This window comes from Megalobrama amblycephala, linkage group LG16 (genome assembly GCF_018812025.1).
Source record: "Megalobrama amblycephala isolate DHTTF-2021 linkage group LG16, ASM1881202v1, whole genome shotgun sequence".
In the NCBI taxonomy this organism is placed as follows: Eukaryota; Metazoa; Chordata; class Actinopteri; order Cypriniformes; family Xenocyprididae; genus Megalobrama; species Megalobrama amblycephala.
In genome coordinates, this window is record NC_063059.1 from 36,119,974 (window position 1) to 36,141,775 (window position 21,802).

At 35.9% G+C, this 21,802-nt stretch overlaps 1 protein-coding gene across 11 annotated transcripts in view; it reads right to left on the reverse strand.

Annotated features, from left to right (window-relative positions):
* Positions 1–21,802, reverse strand: part of tenm4 (teneurin transmembrane protein 4) — a 261,307-nt gene that overhangs the window by 22,499 nt on the left and 217,006 nt on the right. For all 11 annotated transcript variants that reach the window (XM_048160290.1, XM_048160292.1, XM_048160289.1 and 8 more), the window contains 2 exons: positions 11,539–12,416; positions 5,462–5,634 (listed from right to left, as the gene is read on the reverse strand). In XM_048160290.1, coding sequence (XP_048016247.1) covers positions 5,462–5,634; positions 11,539–12,416 — 1,051 coding nt within the window. The remainder of the gene's footprint in view (positions 1–5,461; positions 5,635–11,538; positions 12,417–21,802) is intronic.

The following is a 21,802-nucleotide window of genomic DNA, read 5'->3' on the forward strand; positions in this document are numbered from 1 at the left end:
TCGGAAGACCAAGAGAGAGAGAGAGAGCGAAAGAGAGGCAGAAACCTATCATAGTTGAGGCCGCCTGCCTGTGGCAACTGAGATGCAACTAAATCTGAAACTGTCTGTCTCCATCCCCAGGTGGTCTCGCTAAGCGCTTTGGAGGGACATGGAAGATGGAAGGCAGTGAAAGAGAAGGGGGTGCAAACCTGAGAGAAATAAAGAGGGAAGACAGAGACTGGGAGGGAGCAAGAGAGAGACCGCTAACAAGAACGACGTACCCAATAAGAAAATGTCAGTGAACGCTTTGATGAAACTCTCATTACTAGTCAAAGGGAATTAATTACTCAGCAAAAGAAGTGCAGACAGCAGTCATATAAATATGCTAGCATGTGGCTAGGGGGTATAGGGCACACACATTCCCTGTTAAAAGTGAATTGAGTAACATTTTGAAAGAAATGATACTATTATAATTAATTGCAGTGAAAGCCTGATTGTCTGGTGAGACAACAGCAAGTCTTATTAAGACAAGACAGTTCACTCGACGGCCATCTTGCTAATGCCCTCAGATAGCTAATTTGTAGACATGTACGCACATCTAATTTTGTTAGGAATGACACAAATCTCCAAAAGTGTTTGCTGTCAAGTCTGTTTATGTCAGAGTATAAAAAAAACACATGTAAAAGTAATTGCAACTTTATATCATACAATTGTGACTTTATTTCTCGTAAACGCAACTTTAATTGTCACAGTGTGACTTCATGTCATAATTGTGACTTTTTTTCTAGCAGTTGCAAATTCATATCTCACAATGTGACTATTTCTCGTAAACGCAACTTTTATCGCAATGTGACTTTCGTAATTGCGACTTTGTTTCTAGCAGTTGCGACTTTATATATCGTAATTACGATTTCATATCTCACAATTTGACTTTCTCGTTAATGCAACTTTTTGTCGTAATGTGACTTTATATTTTGTAATTACAAATGTCTATCTCACAATGTGACTATTTCTCGTAAACGCAACTTTTATCGCAATGTGACTATTTCGTAATTGCGACTTTGTTTCTAGCAGTTGCGACTTTATATATCGTAATTACGATTTCATATCTCACAATTTGACTTTCTCGTGAATGCAACTTTTTGTCGTAATGTGACTTTATATCTTGTAATTACAAATTTCTATCTCACAATGTGACTTTTTCTCATAAACACAACTTTTTGTTACAAGTAGACTTTTTATCTCGTAACCATAAAGTTGTTTCTAGCAATTGTAACTTTATGTAACAATGTGACTATTTCTTGTAAACGCAACTTTTTGTCACAATGCAACTTTATCTCTCATATTTTACAAATTAATAACTCTCATGTTACAGTGTTACTATTTCTTGAAAATGCAAATTTTTGCAGTAATGTGACTATATCACTTAATTACGAATTTTTATCTCAATGTGACTTTCTCGTAAACGCAACTTTTGTCACAATGTGACTTTATATCTCATAATTGCAAATTTGTTTCTAGCAGTTGCAAATTCATATCTCACAATGTGACTATTTCTCGTAAACACAACTTTTGTCGCAATGTGACTATTTCGTAATTGCGACTTTGTTTCTAGCAGTTGCAACTTTATATATCGTAATTACGATTTCATATCTCACAATTTGACTTTCTCGTTAATGCAACTTTTTGTCGTAATGTGTCTTTATATCTTGTAATTACAAATTTCTATCTCACAATGTGACTTTCTCGTAAACGCAACTTTTTGTTACAAGTAGACTTTTTATCTCGTAACCATGAAGTTGTTTCTAGCAATTGTAACTTTATCTAACAATGTGACTATTTCTTGTAAACGCAACTTTTTGTGACAATGCGACTTTATATCTCATATTTTACAAATTCATATCTCTCATGTTACAATGTTACTATTACTTGAAAATGCAAATTTTTGCAATAATGACTATCACTTAATTACGAATTTGTATCTCAATGTGACTTTCTCGTAAACGCAACTTTTGTCACAATGTGACTTTATATCTTATAATTGCAAATTTGTTTCTAGCAGTTGCAAATTCATATCTAGCAATTGTAACTTTATCTAACAATGTGACTTTCTTGTAAACGCAACTTTTTGTCACAATGCGACTTTATATCTCATATTTTACTAATTCATATCTCATGTTACAATGTTACTATTTCTTGAAAATGCAAATTTTTGCAGTAATGACTATATCACTTAATTACGAATTTGTATCTCAATGTGACTTTCTCGTAAACACAACTTGTCGCAATGTGACTATATTTCATAATTGCGACTTTGTTTCTAGCAGTTGCAACTTTATATATCGTAATTACGATTTCATATCTCACAATTTGACTTTCTCGTTAATGCAACTTTTTGTCGTAATGTGACTTTATATCTTGTAATTACAAATTTCTATCTCACAATGTGACTATTTCTCATAAACGCAACTTTTTGTTGCAATTAGCCTTTTTATCTCATATTTTACAAATTCATCTCTCATGTTACAATGTTACTATTTCTTGAAAAAGCAAATTTTTGCAGTAATGTGATAATATCACTTAATTAAGAATTTGTATCTCAATGTGACTTTCTCGTAAACGCAACTTGTCACAATGTGACTTTATATCTCATAACTGCAAATTTGTTTCTAGCAGTTGCAACTTTATATATTGTAATTACGATTTCATATCTCACAATGTGACTATTTCTCGTTAATGCAACTTTTTGTCACAATGAGATTTTTTATCTCATAAATGCCGTTGTTTGTTGCAACTTCATATCTTGTAATGTGATTTTATATCTCATATTTTTACTCTGAAGTTGAAACAGGCTTCCATACAAATCGGAAATAATATCTGATACAAGTGGCATCATAAATTTAGCGTCTTTAGCTTAAGTCCTGCTAAAAACCCTGATTGGCTGTTTTTAATTGAAAGGTGGGACTTCCATACTGAGAGATTTCTACAATTTCAATGAGTTGTCGGTCTCATCCTCTTTATACTGGCCGTGAAGAGAAAGTTTGTGAGAGTTAGGTCCAATCCCAATTCTATTTTATACCCCTTCGCCCTTCCCCTTGCCCCCTGAAACAGAGTGGCAAGGTGTAGGGGTGAAAATATTCCCCTAAGAATTGGGACACCACTACTACACCATTACACACGTCATCATATCATACCTAGTTTCTTTTATTAGTGTCCTGTAACATTTAACCAGTATGAACAGCAATGAAGTGCGCATATCAACAGAAATCAGGCATGCGCGCGTTTAACAGATTACTCACTCCCAACATTGTTTTGCGCTGTATTTTGGACGGCGCTCGGTTTCAGTTCTAAAACTTATGGGCCTTCGAGATTCCCAAGACTGGTGAAGCCGCTTTTCCATCAGGCCAAGCTGTTTGTTTAGCCGTTGCATTTCGTGCCGAGCCGGCCGGTACGGATATGGTTTCGTTTTCTACTGTGGTGCTGCGATAATGGAGCTCTTTGCAATGTAATACAAACGAGTCAGTTGTTGCTTTGGTAACGCAAGAGTTTACAGACAACATGAGATGCAAATAGCGACTGCGCTATGAAGGATGACCAGATATTTCTTTTAACTGTATTACTCATTTGTGTTCACATCATTCAAATAGCGCGTTTAGCAAGCTACGGAGAAACTGGCAGCCAGGTAACACGATCCTGAGTGGAAATATCACTACCATGATCACTACATGCATTCTAGCAGCACAGTAGTTGGTGTATGCAGGGAAATTTCTCATACCCCTTCGTTCGAAGTGTGGTCCCGAAAAATCTTCGTTTGAAGGGCTATCTGGCCCTTCCCCTTACCTCTACCACTCCAGCCCCTTCAAGTGGACGTGCAAAACGAAGGGGTAGGGGAAAGGAGAAGGGGTAAGGGGTAGAAATGGGATTGGGCCTTAGTATTGTCAAATACATAAACAGCTCTGGCATGTTTCTTCTTCTGATGACTTATTCAGGTAATAATATTGGTGAACTGAAAAAAAGTTCTGACCGTACGACCTGGAAATCGAACACACACTCACACAACCTTGGAAAGTCAATAAACAGCACAAGGTCACCACCTCCGAGAAATGTATATCCAGATTGCGTGTGCGAAACTCTGTGTCGGAGCTAGAGCCAAACTGGTTTCCGTTTACAAAGCGGACAATAGTGAATTAATTAGCAGCAAAGCATTTGGCAGGGCGCCCTCTTTCTCTCTCTCTCTCCACCAGATGTCCAAGACAAGGTCACCATGCGTAGGTGACCATTAGTTTAGTCTAGGATAAGAACACCAGCAGAACTTTACGCCCTCTACTTCTTCTCTCAAACGCAGTCTTCAGTAAACCAATCGAAACCCAGGGGAGGAGGACGGCCCTTCAAATCAAACGCTCACAGGAGCGCAGAAAAATCTTTACAGTTTCTGAGGAAATAGAGCAGGGCACGGGGAGTTCAAAGCTATTTATTGGCAATCGATGGAGCGCTTGGTTAGGTGAAAAACAGGATATCAAAATGCCAAAGTGTGCAAGGAAAATCACAAGCTAGGACACTGGCCCCTGACCCCAACCACGCCCCTCTGTCTCGAGGGCCAAAGTGATTAAGATTTGGTTTTCTAAGAAGGACAGGAAAAGCAGACGCTCAGTGAAAAAGTGAGGTTGGAACAAACAAAAGTGGTGGACAGGAAATCAATCAGGACTTCTGTCTTCATGAGTGGGCGGTCTTGCGATTTGAGAGAAAATACAAACACTCATGCCTTCATTGATTTCATGAAGAAGATGCTTGTTTGCTTCCCACAAACATATCAATTTTGCCTCACAGTTATTTTACTTTATGTACAGCTACTAAGTTTCTAGTGTAAAAGTGAACAAAGGAAGTAATTACTGTTACCTGTTCCTTTGTTTTTTTATTGACTTACCATCATGTCTTCCAAACTTAATGTGATATTCGGAAGAATCTTCAATAACCGTTCTCGTGTCACTTGTGTGCTATAAGTTTTCTAAAGCCATACAGACTGAAATATAAAAACAGACTAAAATACACACTTCAAAATTTTGGGATCAGTATGATTTTTTTTAAGGATTTAGAAGTCTCTTATGCTCACCAAGGCTGCATTTATTTGATACAGTAACAACAGTAATATTGTGAAATATCAATTTATTTAAATGGTTCTTGAGTTCAATTCAGACTCAATGGTTCATTCGCAGCAGTTCTTGGGTTAAAGTCACTGTATGCCTTCAGAAGACAAGTCATAACTACTTTCACCATGATTTATCTCATATTTGGAGCTTAAAAATTGTGGTCACATCAGGTTTGGAATGACACGAAGGTGAGTAAATGATAACAGAATTTCATTTTTGGGTGAAGTATCCCTTTAAATGCAGTCCATTTATTGTGTCTAGGTTAAAACTGCACCCAATTCACCCAAAGTATTGTCCCCATGGATCTTCACTAAGGACTTTGCAGATATTCTTACCTTGCATGAGTGTGTAGAAGGTTCCTGAGGCTGAGAGGTTGGTGGTGACTGTGATGTCCTCTTTGTTGGAGCCCTCGGTTTGCACCCGCACAGTGCTGTCTGAATCAGTGCGGTAACTACTCACCCTGCCTGTGGGGTAGGTCATGTTTGTCAGCCGTCCATAGTTGTCATACCTGTGGAGATGGAGAGAACAGAGGAGGAGTGTGAAAAAAGATGGCTCATCTGGTCTTTAATGAGACCAACTGTGGCTTTCAATCAAATGCAGGTCTGGGTTTCTAATGAGGGACTGTCGAAGTGAGTAGTACAAGCATGAGAAATGCTTGTAGCAAAACATAACATTTTGGACTATAATGGAAAAAGGTTGAAGGTCCTTTCTTTGTCTGTTTTTGTTTTGGTCTGTGTGATCCCTCTCACTGCCAATTTACCCAATAGTATTTTGCAAGTTGATGGAAAAAAACAGCGTATTGTAGCCATGGAAGCCAGCAAACAAACTGGGTCAGGGATCGCAGAATCTACCCAACCTAAAAAGCCTCGGTATTCATATAAAATGCTCTTTGACCAGAGGCATATTAAAACATGGATAAATCAACACATCAACTTACTCTGTAAGGCTTGTCGCTTTTCTTTGCCAATTGCGCTCGTTGTCCTCAATCTGGCAACCCGCGTGAGGAGGAGGGGGCGGGGAACAACTCTCTCTAATATTTTCAATTTAGATTGCAGTACACATTTCAACCACTAGTTGTCAAGATTACATACTGCACCTTTAAAGGGATAATTAACCCCATTGCCAGCAAGATAATGAACACTTTCAGATGCCCAGAAAGCTACTAAAACATATTTAGCATAAATAAATAACAGTTCATGTGACTACAGTGGTTCAACCTTAAAAAACAAAAAACAAAATAACGACTTTTCAACAATCTCTAGTGATGGGCGATTTCAAAACACTGCTTCATGAAGCTTCGAAGCTTTACGAATCTTTTGTTTCGAATCAGAGGTTCAGATCGCGTATCAAACTGCCAAAGTCACGTGAACTATTGAAATTTCGTAACACTTATGACATAACGAAGCCTCATTTACTGAAATCACGTGACTCTGGCGCTCCGAACCACTGATTCGAAACAAAAGATTCGTAAAGCTTCATGAAGCAGTGTTTTGAAATCAGCCATCACTAGATATTGTTGAATAAAGTCGTTATTTTGTTTTTTTTGCCACACAAAAAGTATTCTTGTTGCTTTGTAATATTAAGGTTGAACCACTGTAGTCACATGAACTGTTTTAAACATGTCTTTAGTAGCTTTCTGGGTATCTGGAGGCTTCACTGAGCCATCGGATTTCATCAAAAATATCTTAATTTGTGTTCTGAAGATGAACGAAGGTCTTATGGGTGTAGAACGTCATGAGGGTGAGTGATTAATGACAATTTTAATTTTTGGGTGAACTAACCCTTTAAAGGGATAGTTCACCCAAAAATGAAAATTCTGTCATCATTTACTCACCCTCATGTCGTTCTGTGGAACACAAGAAGATATTTTGAGAAATATGTTTGGATCCTAATTTGTTCTTCAAAATATTTCTTTTATTTTGAAAGAAAGCCATATGAGTTTGGAAAGATAAGATGATGAGAAAATGACAGTAATTTCATTTTTGTGTAAACTATCCCTTAAGAACATGACTACTTTGGCTTCAAACCAACCATCACAAACAGCTATAGAGTCGAAATCCTTGGGCAGTCTGAAATAGGCAATCTAAAATTGCTTGGTTCTGAAAATAAAATGCAATATGAAAATTTGACAGAGAGAGAGAACTGAGGATAGAACAGCACTAGAAAGATCTTTCGTCAAAACAGAAGTGACAGCAGCAAGTAGTCACCAAGATCTTCAAAGCCAATATCTGATTTGGTCGAGGTACTTATTTTTGATTATTATTACTTTCACACAAGATCACTGAGATTCGAATCCAAGATTTCCTGTTTATCCTGACCATCTAAACCATGGTACCAACATATCACAGGCTCTACACATCAAAACAAATTCACTGTGCCATATAAAGAATGAAAAGAGTCTCTTCCATTTTCATTTGTAGAGGTAATAAAGAGTTGAAAGACATAAGCTTTGGTGATACTTTCCTCATCATCCTCTTTATTCCCCATCCAAAACTCTTTTCACCATATCATTTTTTTTGCTGCTCCCTTTCTCAAGAAGAAAAGAAAGGAGGTTTGGGGGGTGGCAACAAAATAGAGGAGTGAATGACTGCAGTCGACCCACTACGGTTTTGTTCTGTTCTTTGGAAAGCAAACTAAATTATCTTGTTTTCTTCTCCTACTTTGTTCCTTTCCTCCCCATATTTTTTATTTGTCAGCCTCCACGTGAGTGCTCTCTCAGCAGGCTGAGTGTGGAGTAAGTGCAGCCTGATTCATCTCGGTGACCAAACATCTCCTTTTAGAGCAGCAGTCTATTGTAGTCATGGAGAACTGACCGCCTCAAAGCACCCTGGGATTGGAGCATTGGTCAAGATGTACCACTGAGTCACGGCCGCTGTTCACATTGTGTGACACAAAAACACGGGAAGAAAGCACTCGTAAACAGTCATGCGAATGTCTATATCCGTCCCTTAGTAGTTTTTTTATTTCTTTTCGAACACTGTCAAGGTATTGACAAAGCATACACACTACTGTTCAAAAGCTTGGGGTCTGAACGCTTTTGAAAGTAGTCTCTTATGCTCACAAAGGCTGCATTTACTTGATTAAAAATACAGGAAAAACAGAAACATTGTGAAATATATATCATATCATTCTAATATGCTGATTTGATGCTCAAGAAACATCTTACTGACTCCAAACTTTAGAATGGTAGTGTATTTTTTGAAAACACGAGCATACAGCATTTACAGCTATAAAAGATAATGTAATCTAATTACAAGTATTTCATTTTAGGAATCTGATTATGTATATAATTAAAGGTGCCCTAGAACTTTTTTTTAAAAAGATGTAATATAAGTTTAAGGTGTCTCCTGAATGTGTCTGTGAAGTTTCAGCTCAAAATACCCCATAGATTTTTTTAATTCATTTTTTTAACTGCCTATTTTGGGGCATCATTATAAATGAGCCGATTCAGGGCTACTGGCCCTTTAATTCTCGTGCTCCACACCCACGGAGCTCGCGCTTGCCTTGAACAGTGCATAAACAAAGTTTACACAGCTAATATAACCCTCAAATGGATCTTTACAAAGTGTTCGTCATGCATGCGTCGGATTATGTGAGTATTGTATACTGTTATATTGTTTACATTTGATTCTGAATGAATCTGAGGCTGTGCTCCATGGCTAACGGCTAATGCTACACTGTTGGAGAGATTTATAAAGAATGAAGTTGTGTTTATGAATTATACAGACTGCAAGTGTTTAATAATGAAAATAGCGACGGCTCTTGTCTCCGTGAATACAGTAAGAAACGATGGTAACTTTAACCACATTTAACAGTACATTAGCAAAATGCTAATGAAACATTTATAAAGACAATTTACAAATATCACTAAAAATATCATGATATCATGGATCATGTCAGTTATTATTGCTCCATCTGCCATTTTTCGCTATTGTTCTTGCTTGCTTACCTAGTCTGTTGATTCACCTGTGCAGATCCAGACGTTACTGGCTGCCCTTGTCTAATGCCTTTGATAATGTTGGGAACATGGGCTGGCATATGCAAATATTGGGGCGTCCACCCCGACTGTTACATAACAGTCGGTGTTATTTTGAGATTCGCCTGTTCTTCGGAGGTCTTTTAAACAAACAAGATTTATATAAGAAGGAGGAAACAATGGAGTTTGAGACTCACGTCATTTCCATGTACTGAACTCTTGTTATTCAACTATGCCAAGATAAATTAAATTTTTCATTCGAGGGCACCTTTAAGGTACCACCCAGCACTGTCCCTTTGTATGCATGACAAGTTTCCTCCAGATCTGAATAGATGGACATTGCAGCAAAAGTCTTTGTTATGCTTGTGCTACTCGCTGTACAGTGTCTGCACGAGTCCTGGCCGACGTCGCGCCCGCAGGCGAACACGCTTCACTGGGACTTAATGAATTGAGGTGGCAGAGATGATAAACCGCATGTGCTGCACTTCAGAGCGTGCAGATAAATTGTTTAGGTCGCTCTATTCCAGTGCAGGAAAACTTTGACCCTCAGATGGCAGCTTGACCTTCAAAGTTAATTATGCAAAACATATAATATAACAACTTATAATAAAACCCTCAACAACCAAGCTTTCTTTATCACAAAAAATGACCTCATGTTGCCTGAGGGAATGGACGGATCTAATTGCTTGGGAAGGGAAAAACAACAGAGCAACTATCCTTGATGTTAATTATTGTTTTTTTTTTTCTCTCTAATTGCAATTATTGAGTAAATGTAATTTGCCTACCATTTGTTCATTTGGCAAAGGGGGATTAAACAAATGATATGACAGCATGGGACCTAAACAAAGGACGAAAAACTGAACTTTCTTGGGAAAAAAGAAGGACTGCTTGAGGCGATGCCACTTATGGTTGTTTATCTATCAAATATGCAGCTTTTGTACATTAAACAGTACAAGCAATACATGTGTGTAAAGTAGTTTTAAATGAGTTTTGCCTACAGTCAAGGTCACATGAAAGTAAATATGCTAATGAATATGCTACACAAAGTATAAATGTAAACATGTTTTCTGTTCTTTTATCTTGAGGGTCAAGCCAAAATCATTTTCTGTAGTAATAAAGATTCTATTTTAGTTCATCTATTGATCAATTGATTTACTGTTTAGGTGGGCCTCCGAAAAATGAGTGAGTCAATAGGTATATCTAAAATTGAAATGGTAATTGGAAAAAAATGGCAAACTTGATGAATAGCTGTCATCTTTACATTAGCAAGTGGGAATTATTGGAATTATCCCGACTACCCGCTGCTTTAGAGAAGTGAAAGAGTTGTTTGTTACCATGCTGTCATTTTTATGCAGGACTGCTTCACAAACGAGGGTCAATTCAACGCTGGATTTGCACAAAAGATTAACATGATGGCACATGCTAGTCGATGAGTTGAATCAACTCCACAGAAACTACATAAATTTATCCACTAACCATTCAGAAACGTCCAGTTTCATTCTAAAAGTTCTTGAGTCTCTCCATCAGTGTCGACTCCGGTTTGAACAATGTAAGTCTGAACACCATTACTGACAATCCTCATTTTGGCTGCGTGAGATTCTCCAGCTTTGTTGTTGTTGAGCAACCGAGCTGTTAAAGCTCCGCCCTTCTGGAAAGGGGGCCGGGAGCAGCAGCTCATTTGCATTTAAAGGGACACACAAAAACATTGCATTTTTGCTCAGACCCAAATAGGGGAAAATTTGATAAGCTATAATAAATGATCTGTGAGGTATTTTGAGCTGAAACTTCACAGACACATTCTGGGGACAACAGAGAGTTACATTACATCTTGTAAAAGGGGCATTATAGGTCCCCTTTAAAACAAGTTATAACTAATGCAAAAGCAGCCTTATTAAAATCAAAGATGGAGCTGAACATTTCTGTCCCTATGTGCCATTAGTCGACACTGATTAATTTACATTTATATTTATTGAATACAAATATTTAGATTTTATTTTCTTGCATTATTACCCATATCAAATACATTTTGAAGGTTAGATTGTGAATGTGAAAAGAAAACAAGCACCTGAACTACAGAAACGAACTCCAAAAACACCACTGTCTGAAATACTCCTGAAACCAATTACCTTTCAGCAAATGACTGAGTCCAATAAACCACTGAGACCTTGTGAACTCTTGACTGTATCTACTGTAACATGACCCACAGCCAACAAAGACCTCTGCAATTATGCTGCACAGGAGTAAATTTAGCTTCCAGTAGTCGAATGAACCTGTGCTGTTAAGTACACAGAGATGAATGTGAATGAATGTGCCATTTGGCATTTTATGCCAAAGACTGATCATCTTTTAGCTTGAATAAGAATAAATAGATTATTGACATTGTGGGAATTGAAAAGGATGCCATTATAGTATATAATAAATTTCCAGTATACTCACTCATAGAAGGAAGTCCATCCATCTTCATTGCTTTTGGTGGCCAGCAGACCTGAGCTTCCATGATAAGTCATCATGGCAATCTCTTGACCCTGGGCAGCAACACTCTTCAGCGCATTATTAGTTCCAATAGTGAACCAGAACGTCTGGCCATCAGGACACATCAGCCAGAGCGGCAATCCCGTTGTGTCTCTACGAATGGTCACTTTGTTCTTATTCTTGTCCGTGATGCTGCTCAGGTCACCTTCGCCAGAGTAGGTCAAGTTGTACAGGTAGTCTCCAGTCGTCAGGCTCTGAGTGTAGATGTGACTACCGTTCACGTCAAACAGGTAGAGTTCGTCGTCAATCGGCGAAGAAACCTCATACATGTTGAGCGGGTTGAGAAATGCCTTATTCCTCCTGATATATCGGATACGTATGTTCCCCAGGTCAGCGATGAAGAGCTCTCCGTCGGGCGAAACCGCCAACGAAGAGGGTGCGTTTAGTTTGGCGTCTTTGGCGTAGCCGTCATCACCCGAATAGCAGTCGCAGTTAGCGTCGTTCTTGCAGTCGCAGCCACTGGGGGCACCGGCGACCAGAGAGATCTCCCCATTTGTTGAGACCTGTCGGACACGGTTGATCTTTTTCTCGTCTGACTCGGCGATGTAAAGCAAGCCGTTATGGGAGACAGCGAGAGCGTTGGCGGATTCCAAGGTGGCGTGGATTGCGACTTTGCTGACTAGAAAGTGATCCAGGCCGGGTACCTGGCAGTGCATCGGCCTCCCTGCCACAATCCTCACTTGATGGTTCTCTGAGATCTGCAGGACTACGTTGTTGTCCAGCACATAAAGGGAATTGTCCATCGGGCTGACGGCCAGGTCAGTGGGCCATTCTAGACGCACCTATGGGAGACGGGAAAAAAAAAAAAAAAAAAAAAAAAAGAAATAATGCTAGTTATATGGACCAAAATTAATTTTCTTTCCGAAACCAAAATTAAAGTTTTTCATTCAGCCGGAAAATGAAATTAAAGTGTATTTAATAATCGATTAATTAGGCAAGTTTATTTAATAGTGTAATCAACAATCAAATAAAAAAGTTGTATATAAAAATTTAAATTGCACATAAGGAAGATTTACTTTTTAAAGATATATTAATTTATTGTTGAAATATAAATGGTGGCTGTAATAAAAACTTGTTTTCACGACAGATTTATTCAAAAATACATTAAATATTAAAGTAAAATATTAAATAAACAGTATTGCTGTCAAATTGATAAATCACAATTAATGTATACACACACACACACACACACTATTTACAAACTTTAATGTTAAATGCAATTAATCGCGATTAATCGATTTGACAGCAATAGTAAAAATTTGTATTGTCAAACTTTAATCGCAATTAATCACATCCAAAATAAAAGTTTATGTTTACATAATATATGTGTGTGTACTGTATATATATATATATATATATATATATATATATATATATATATACAAACACATACATGTATTTATTAAAGAAATATTTACATATGTAGATGTATATTTATATTTTTATTTATATAAATATTTTAGCTATAAATAAGATATTTTTGTTAAATATATACACGCACAATTGTGTATTTCTATATACATAATAAATACACAGTACACACATATTGTAACACATATAAACAAACTTATTTTGGATGCGATTAATAGCGTTAATCATTTGACAGCACTAGTAAAAATATAATTAATATGTATTATAATAAATATATGGACAACGAATGGCTTTTTTAAGGTAAATGTAATGGTATGAGACACTGTTTACAAGCTGTTTATTGAAATCTTTCCACGGTTGAAACACTGAGCGATTACATGAGACAGGATACATTTCAGTAAGTTGTACTGTATCTTTCAAAATACCTTCTGATGTTCATTCATATTTATTGTGTGCTGTTATTAGCGGTAAAGAGGAAGAGGTGATCTGTTGCAACCCAATCTAATTATAAAACAACTACTTTACTAAGTAAATTTCGTATGAATTCATATCATCATACAGAAATTTATGATTTTTAGAAAAAAAGTAAGCATTAAAGTCCTCCCCAGAACCTAACCGCCACTGGGACGTAAGCAAATCTTATAGAAATGTACGAATTCATACAAATTAGCCACCAATTCACCAAACAGTAAAACATTAATGAATTGGCATTAGATTGTGTTGTCTGTTCACATGCCGCTGCAACAATCTCTCATGTCACTTTGAAGAATGTCAAAATTTGTTTGAATTTCTTTAGAAAACTGACAATATTAAAGTTGAGACATTGTTTATATCATAAGTAACATCAGTATCATAAGTAAGCACGAAATGCAGATCAATTAAAAACTCAACCCTAACGTCCACATAGCTAATGTTTACGGGTTGTAGTATATCAATGTTGTGGGTGTAAAATATACACTGACACAGTCAAAACACACAATCGCACTAATTAAACGTCACTGTTTCTGTCAATGATTTTGGCCCTCTAAAAATGTTTAGTCTGAAACCGAAAATTCATTTTCGGACGAATATTTTCAGTTGCTGAAATTTCATTGCATCACTAAGGCTAAACGTGACATAAAGAATATATTTGATTTGTTACATCTGAAAAGACATTTATCAAGGCAAGAAGTAAAACTGAAATACCAGACATCAATAATGGAAAAGCAAATACGACAGCGCAAAAAAACAGAAGTTTGAAGTTTGAACACAAAAAGTTCTTGAATTAAGGCTGGTTCATCTGATAAACATTAAAGTAAAAAAAAAAAAGGAAGCTGAATTGGTGATAAGAAAGAGAAGCAGGGGAGAGAAAGTGAGTCAACTGATCAGATTAAACCGTCGCGGTGAGGAGGAAATGGATGAGTGGACTTCCAAAACAACATATACTTTCACCGTATCTGTCACCCCTCCACATGGATGTCTTTTTCTAGCTTTGGGTTATTAATTTCATAATGGAAAGTGACTGCAGCAGGGGAACAGGACCTTTGAAACAAAACGTAGCACACTTATCAAACAGGACTGCTGCCTCCTGCCTGGCTGCCTAAATTATGACTTATTGTTCTGAAAATAATGCAGCAGGCTTTTAACACAAAAATGATTGAATCTGGTGAATTTGCACAGACCCCCTCTTCACTAGGGGACCGTAATCGCTCTCTTAGGGGCCGAATATGAACAGTCGTATTTCAATAGTGTTCTTGGCACGCTAACAAGGCTGGCTGATTAAAAGATGCTTTTAATGCACTCTGAGAATAGACAAAAAAGCTACCAAGCTGAGCTTAATATTAAAAGAATTATATAAAAGTAGCAAACTAATCTGGAGCCGTCGACTTGGACATGTGGGTTTTTATGGAGCAGTGAGAAAAGCTACGTAAATAGCATGACTAATGTAATGCATTCAAAGTTTGCTGACTTTCTCATATTAGATTCCTAAATATGACTGTTTATAATTGAAAAGAGACAGAAAAATGTTACATTGACATTTTCATCAGAGACAAGCAAACAGATGTGGCATTTAGATGGCTACAAACCTCATTTTACAGACTCAGTCATTCACTTAATAATAAAAAAGTATAATTCAGGATTAATACTCAGTACTTCTTAGAAATTCTCTTTCATCCATTAATTCAACATACCTAGAAAACATTAGTTATTCAGAGCTGAACAATGGACTTTTAGTGAGGAGTTATGGGTAATATTTCTGCAGGAAGCCGATGGTTACAGCACGGCACAGTATATTTCTTACTATTTCTTAAAAGAGGCATTTGTGAAACAGCATGTATTATGGAACAATATTATGGAGCAAACAGGAGTATGCTACATTTGTCACATGACATAATGCTGCATGTTCAGTTTTGTACGGAAGAGGATTAGGGCCAAGCAATAATTAAAAAAATAAAACCATCCTGAGATTAAAGTTGTTAAATTTCGAGAAAAAAGTCGAGATAAAATGTTGAGAATGAACTCATTAAATTACGAGAAAAAAACTTGTTAAATTTCGAGAAAAAAGTCGAGATAAAATGTTGAGAATAAAGTCATTAAATTCCGAGAAAAATCTCGTTAAATTTCAAGAAAAAAGTCATTGAGAATAAACTCGTTAAATTACTAGAAAAAAACTCGTTAAATTTCAAGAAAAAAGTCGAGATAAAATGTTGAGAATAAAGTAATTAAATTACGAGAAAAAACTCTTTAAATTTCAAGAAAAAAGTCGTTGAGAATAAACTCGTTAAATTACGAGAAAAAAACTTGTTAAATTTCCAGAAAAAAGTCGAGATAAAATGTTGAGAATAAAGTTATTAAATTACGAGAAAAAACTCGTTAAATTTCGAGAAAAAAGTCGAGATAAAATGTTGAGAATAAAGTCATTAAATTACGAGAAAAAACTCTTTAAATTTCAAGAAAAAAGTCGTTGAGAATAAACTCGTTAAATTACGAGAAAAAAACTTGTTAAATTTCCAGAAAAAAGTCGAGATAAAATGTTGAGAATAAAGTTATTAAATTACGAGAAAAAAATCGTTAAATTTCGAGAAAAAAGTCGAGATAAAATGTTGAGAATAAAGTCATTAAATTCCGAGAAAAAACTCGTTAAATTTCAAGAAAAAAGTCGTTGAGAATAAACTTGTTCAATTACGAGAAAAAAACTCGTTAAATTTAGAGAAAAAAGTCGTTGAGAATAAACTCGTTAAATTATGAGAAAAAAGTCGAGATAAAATGTTGAGAATGAAGTCATTAAATTACGCGAAAAAAGTTGTTAAATTACGAGAACAAATTTGTTAAATTATGAGAAAAATGTTAAATTTCGAGAAAAAAGTTGAGATAAAATGTTGAGAATAAAGTCATTAAATTAAATAATTGAATTTATTCTCGTAATTTAACGAATTTGTTCTCGTAATTTAACGACTTTTTTCTCGAAATTTAACGAGTTTTTTTCTCGTAATTTAACGAGTTTTTTCTCGTAATTTAATGAGTGTATTCTCAACATTTTATCTCAACTTTCTTCTCGAAATTTAACGAGTTTTTTTCTCGTAATTTAACGACTTTTTTCTCGTAATTTAATGACTTTATTCTCAACATTTTATCTCGACTTTTTTCTCAAAATTTAACAACTTTTTCTCGTAATTTAATGACTTTATTCTCAACATTTTATCTCGAGTTTTTTTCTCGAAATTTAACAACTTTAATCTCGAGATGGTTTTATTTTTTTTTATTATTTCTTGGCCCTAATCCTCTTCCGTAGTTTTGCGTTCTGTTATCTACTTGGAAATAAAAACTATCCTATTTTTAATGCAAGTCTGTGTAAATGTCTTAACTCCTGGTAGTATGATCAAATAACTAGTCAAAAAAAAAAAAAAAAAAAAAAAAAAAAAAAAAAAATCCGGAGTAAAAACAAAAAACAGCCCAATAATAATAATAATAAAAATTGTGCAAGTCTGTGAAAAAAACATCAACATTTTTTTAAAATAAAAACATAAAATAAAATTACATGATAAAACAAATTTTTAATGCAAGTCTGGGTAAATGTCTGAACATTTGGTGGTATGAGCAAATATCTAGTGCAACTAACTATTATTTTTTGCTCATTAATTGAAAAACAATAACAACAAAAACTGAAGGTTACAATAGAAAATGCAAATAAAAATTAAGATAACAATAGACAGTACGCATATTGCTAATAACCAATAATAAATCGCGACCTATAAAATGCAATGGAAAACAGCATTAAATAAAAAAGGGGGAACCAGAAACGGATAACCTTTAAAAAAGCAGGAGCATGCCATATACTGTATTTGGTCTCATAAGCGCATGGATTTCAGTGTCCAAAAAGATCCTTGACTGTCCGATAAGTCCTCAACAACATAAAACATAGCACTCAATACAACACTCTGCCCTCATTCCTGGAAACGATGCCCGCAGCCTGAGCTGATCTATATCAAACTGCCTCGCGGACGCTGGTCTGCAATAATCTATTGGCCACAGCCACTGCCATGGCTTAAGTAGCACCAAGCATTGATTTTAAGATATGATTAAGTCCCAGTAAGACCCGAAGAAAGAAGACTCTCACTGCCTAACTGAGTCACCGTGTTCTGTTCGATATCAGTCAGTGATATCTCCCCCGAGCTGAAACCTACAACACGCACATGCGACATGATATCAAGATCTCTTATCAAGGCAGAGGAATTAATATAATAAGACAAATCATGGTGTAGCAGTGGAGAAGTGGAGGTGGAGAGGGATGGGCCTTAAGCATATATATATATATATATATATTTATACTGGGCTTTCGGCAGATGAAAACACACCAGATGAACAGATGTCTTGAGCTATCAGCGTAATTCTTTGTTTATTAAATCCATTTTCTCAACAGTAACAGCTAAATATTCAATGCCTGTGTATTTGTGTGGGGGGTCTGGAGGTGGGATTTGACACCCCTGTGAGTGACAGACAGGATGTATCATCTCTATTTCTCCGTCTACTCCTCACACTTTCACACACTAACAAAGAGAGAGAATAAATGGCCCACACCCTCGTAAATCCAACACTAGAACAGCTGCCGTTAAATCCTTCAACATACGCTGAAGCAGGCGTAATGAGAACATGCAGGCGTGACCTTGTCCGAAAGCATGTAATGCCAGCTTGCATCTTAAACAGCCTTTTCAAAAAGCAGTCCTTACTGTGACTTTTCTTATCAATTTTGATTCATGTCATAAAAGGGAAAATAATTGCACACTTAGTTTGAAAATATGCTGTTTTGGACCAGCCGTTGCTGTAGATAACAGGGTTGTGCACCAATTCAAAGTAACTGAGGTAGCAAACAAGATGTAGGATTGACCTTTCGCTAAGCTCCGCCCACCTTGAACTCTTTAGTTGCTATAAACACTACAGTGACCTGAATCAATATGTAAATGAATTCAAGTTAAGATAACATTCTCAAGCTCTCAACTACAAGATTCTTTTTTAAATACTTTTATTTATCAAGGTTGCATTAAATTAATCAAAAGTGACTGTAAAAAATGTAATGTTACAAAAGATTTTCATTTTGAATAAATGCTGATCATATGAACTTTCTATTCATCAAAGAATCTGGAAAGAAATCACAGTTTCCACAACAATATGAAGCAGCACAACTGTTACATTAACATTGATATCAATAAGAAATGTTTCTTAAGCAGCAAATCAGCATATTAGAATGATTTCTGAAGGATCATGTGATACTGAAGACTGGAGTAATGATGCTGAAAATTCAGCTTTACATCACATTTTAAAATATATAAAAAAAACGAAAACTGCTATTTTAAATTGTAATAATATTTCCCAATATTACTGTTTTATTGCACTTTTGATTAAATAAATGTAGCCTTGGTGAGCTTGAGACTTTCAAAACCATTAAAAATCGTACCCAAACACTATATATCCTTCTCTGGGTATCTTGCGTCACTGTTGTTAGACTTATTTTGGATAATATTTTGTAATATTATGTTTAAAACTACTCAAACACACAGATACTCTATAGACTTACTGTACATTACTGTATAAGATGGCAACAGTCATTGTTTAGTAATGTGTTAAAGCGGAGCTAAACAAAGGGTCAGTTGCATTTATAATTATTTTTCATTTGAATTTAAGAAAGGACAATAAAAAAGGGGAATGGCATATACATGTTACATACAGTATACAATGAAATATTCAATACATTTTATTTTTCAATATGAATTATTCACAAAGATCTATGGAAAATTTCCAGAAATATAAGAAATACATAATTAATGTTTGATATGTCATATTCACACTGAAGATTTTTATTTAAAATCCGATATACTTCATTAATGGTACCCTAGAATTAAAAATTGAATTTATCTTGGCATAGTTGAATAACAAGAGTTCAGTACATGGAAATGACATACAGTGAGTCTCAAACTCCATTGTTTCCTCCTTCTTATATAAATCTCATTTGTTTAAAAGACCTCCGAAGAACAGGCGAATCTCAACATAACACCGACTGTTATGTAACAGTCGGGGTGTACGCCCCCAATATTTGCATATGCCAGCCCATGTTCCCAACATTATGAAAGGCATTAGACAAGGGCAGCCAGTATTAATGTCTGGAGCAGCACAGTCAAATCATCAGACTAGGTAAGCAAGCAAGGACAATAGCGAAAAATGGCAGATGGAGCAATAATAACTGACATGATCCATGATATCATGATATTTTTAGTGATATTTGTAAACTGTCTTTCTAAATGTTTTGTTAGCATGCTGCTAATGTACTGTTAAATGTGGTTAAAGTTACCATCGTTTCTTACTGTATTCACGGAGACAAGAGAGCCGTCGCTATTTTCATTTTTAAACACTTGCAGTCTGTATAATTCATAAACACAACTTCATTCTTTATAAATCTCTCCAACAGTGTAGCATTAGCCGTTAGCCACGGATCACAGCCTCAAATTTTTTCCCCAGAATGCACTAATTTACCTCAAAACATTAAAAACTAAGCCAAACAACATGAAGCGGGCTTATAAAAAATTGTAAAAACTAAGAAATTGTTGCTGTTTTGTTCTTTTAATTCAATTTTCAGTACAAATTTAGATAAATTAAGATATATTTTCCTTCAGATGTGTTTTTTTTTTTTTTTTTTGAAAAAAAATTACGTGACTTCACACTTATCTGACTTTAAGCTTATCTCACTCAAAACTAATTCTTACTCGAATTAAGTTTATTTTTCTTACCTCACTGGTATATTTTTTCTTGTTTTAACTAGTTCAATTTTGACAATTTTTTTCAGAAAAAAAGACTTAATATCTTAGTAAATATTGATTTAAGAATGTCTGATATTTGTAGTGGAAAGCAAAACAAAAAATACAGAGTAAGAAAATCATTTAAAGCTGCAGTCTGCGATTTTTGGCCCTCTAGCAGTTAATAAACAGAACTGCACGCGTCTTGCGGAGGAACATTCTAGCCGGAGCTACTTTTCTCCATGTATGTCTATGGCGAGTCACGCAGTTACTGTGATACTCTGCGGCGAGTCCTACCAGTCCGGTCTGAAATAGTCCGAATATAAACACTTATTATAAGTGTACCATAATGATTCAGGATAAGACAAAAACACGGTTTGGAAAATGGATTCATGTTGTATATTCTCATTATATAATGTCTGTAAATTTTTACCACAAAAAAAGTTGCGGACTGCAGCTTTAAATTCTGAAACCTGTACCTAACATGACCATCTCTAAAGTAAAAAGACATTTCTATTCCTCCAAGAATGCGCAGTTATCACCATGTTTCCATGTTCAGCAGGGGAATGAGGAGAATATTTATTCTTAAAACTGAAGTAATAGTTGTGAAGAAATATTCTTGGCAAGTCTCCGATTCATAGTGCTCGTGCAGGGTGCCTTCGCTGCCCGAAAGGCAAACAAATTTGGAATATAATGCGAAGTGTGCTCTGAATGCAAGATCTGAATAGTAAGTGGGAAGGAATGAAGCCATCACAGATTTGGAGCCTCCAATGGCGTCTTATTGGAAGCGGCGATATCAAGACCTAAAGAGCATCACATGTTAATGAACTCAGCACCCGGCACCAAAAATATGATATTTTCTGTTGGCTCTAGGTGGGAATTGGCAGGCGGTGTATGAGAGGGAGGAAACAGGCTTCAGATGAGCCCTCAAAAGTGTGGCAGCAGCAGCAGCAGCAGGCTTAAGTAATGCAGCGGTGTGTTTGATGCAGTGAGCGTGTGCTGCACATGAATTTTTAATGGATGCTTTTTACTGTCTGAGTGTCTTTGGCAGAAGCTGGTGTGATTTGTCATCATTGAGGCCGGGACTGCAGTGGTCTTTCTGTGAGTGTGTTTGTGTGTGTGTGTTTTCTCTGAGGTGCAGCTGGAGGTCGTCTCCCCAGTGCTCCACATCCTCTCAGCAAAATAAAGCCTCTCAGTCAGGTGGTGGAGGCATTACTGAGCAAACTGTGAGCTGGACAGATACATGTAGGCAAAACTAGAAGGTTGAAGGATGAATACAGTGCTGGACTACATCAAGTTTTTTCTATTTCATACAATTTATGACCTTCATACTGTGGTTTTGAAGAGTCATCAAAGGCGATGTAAAGATGTGTCCCAAAGAAAATAAAGCCTATTTTTAGAATTTTTTTTTTTTTTTTTTTTCAAATGCATAATTTTCATTAACATTACATAATGTTTAATGTAAATAAAATGTACGCTACCATTTAGGAGTTGAACAACTTCAAATTTTTTAAAGGGGTAGTTGATTATGA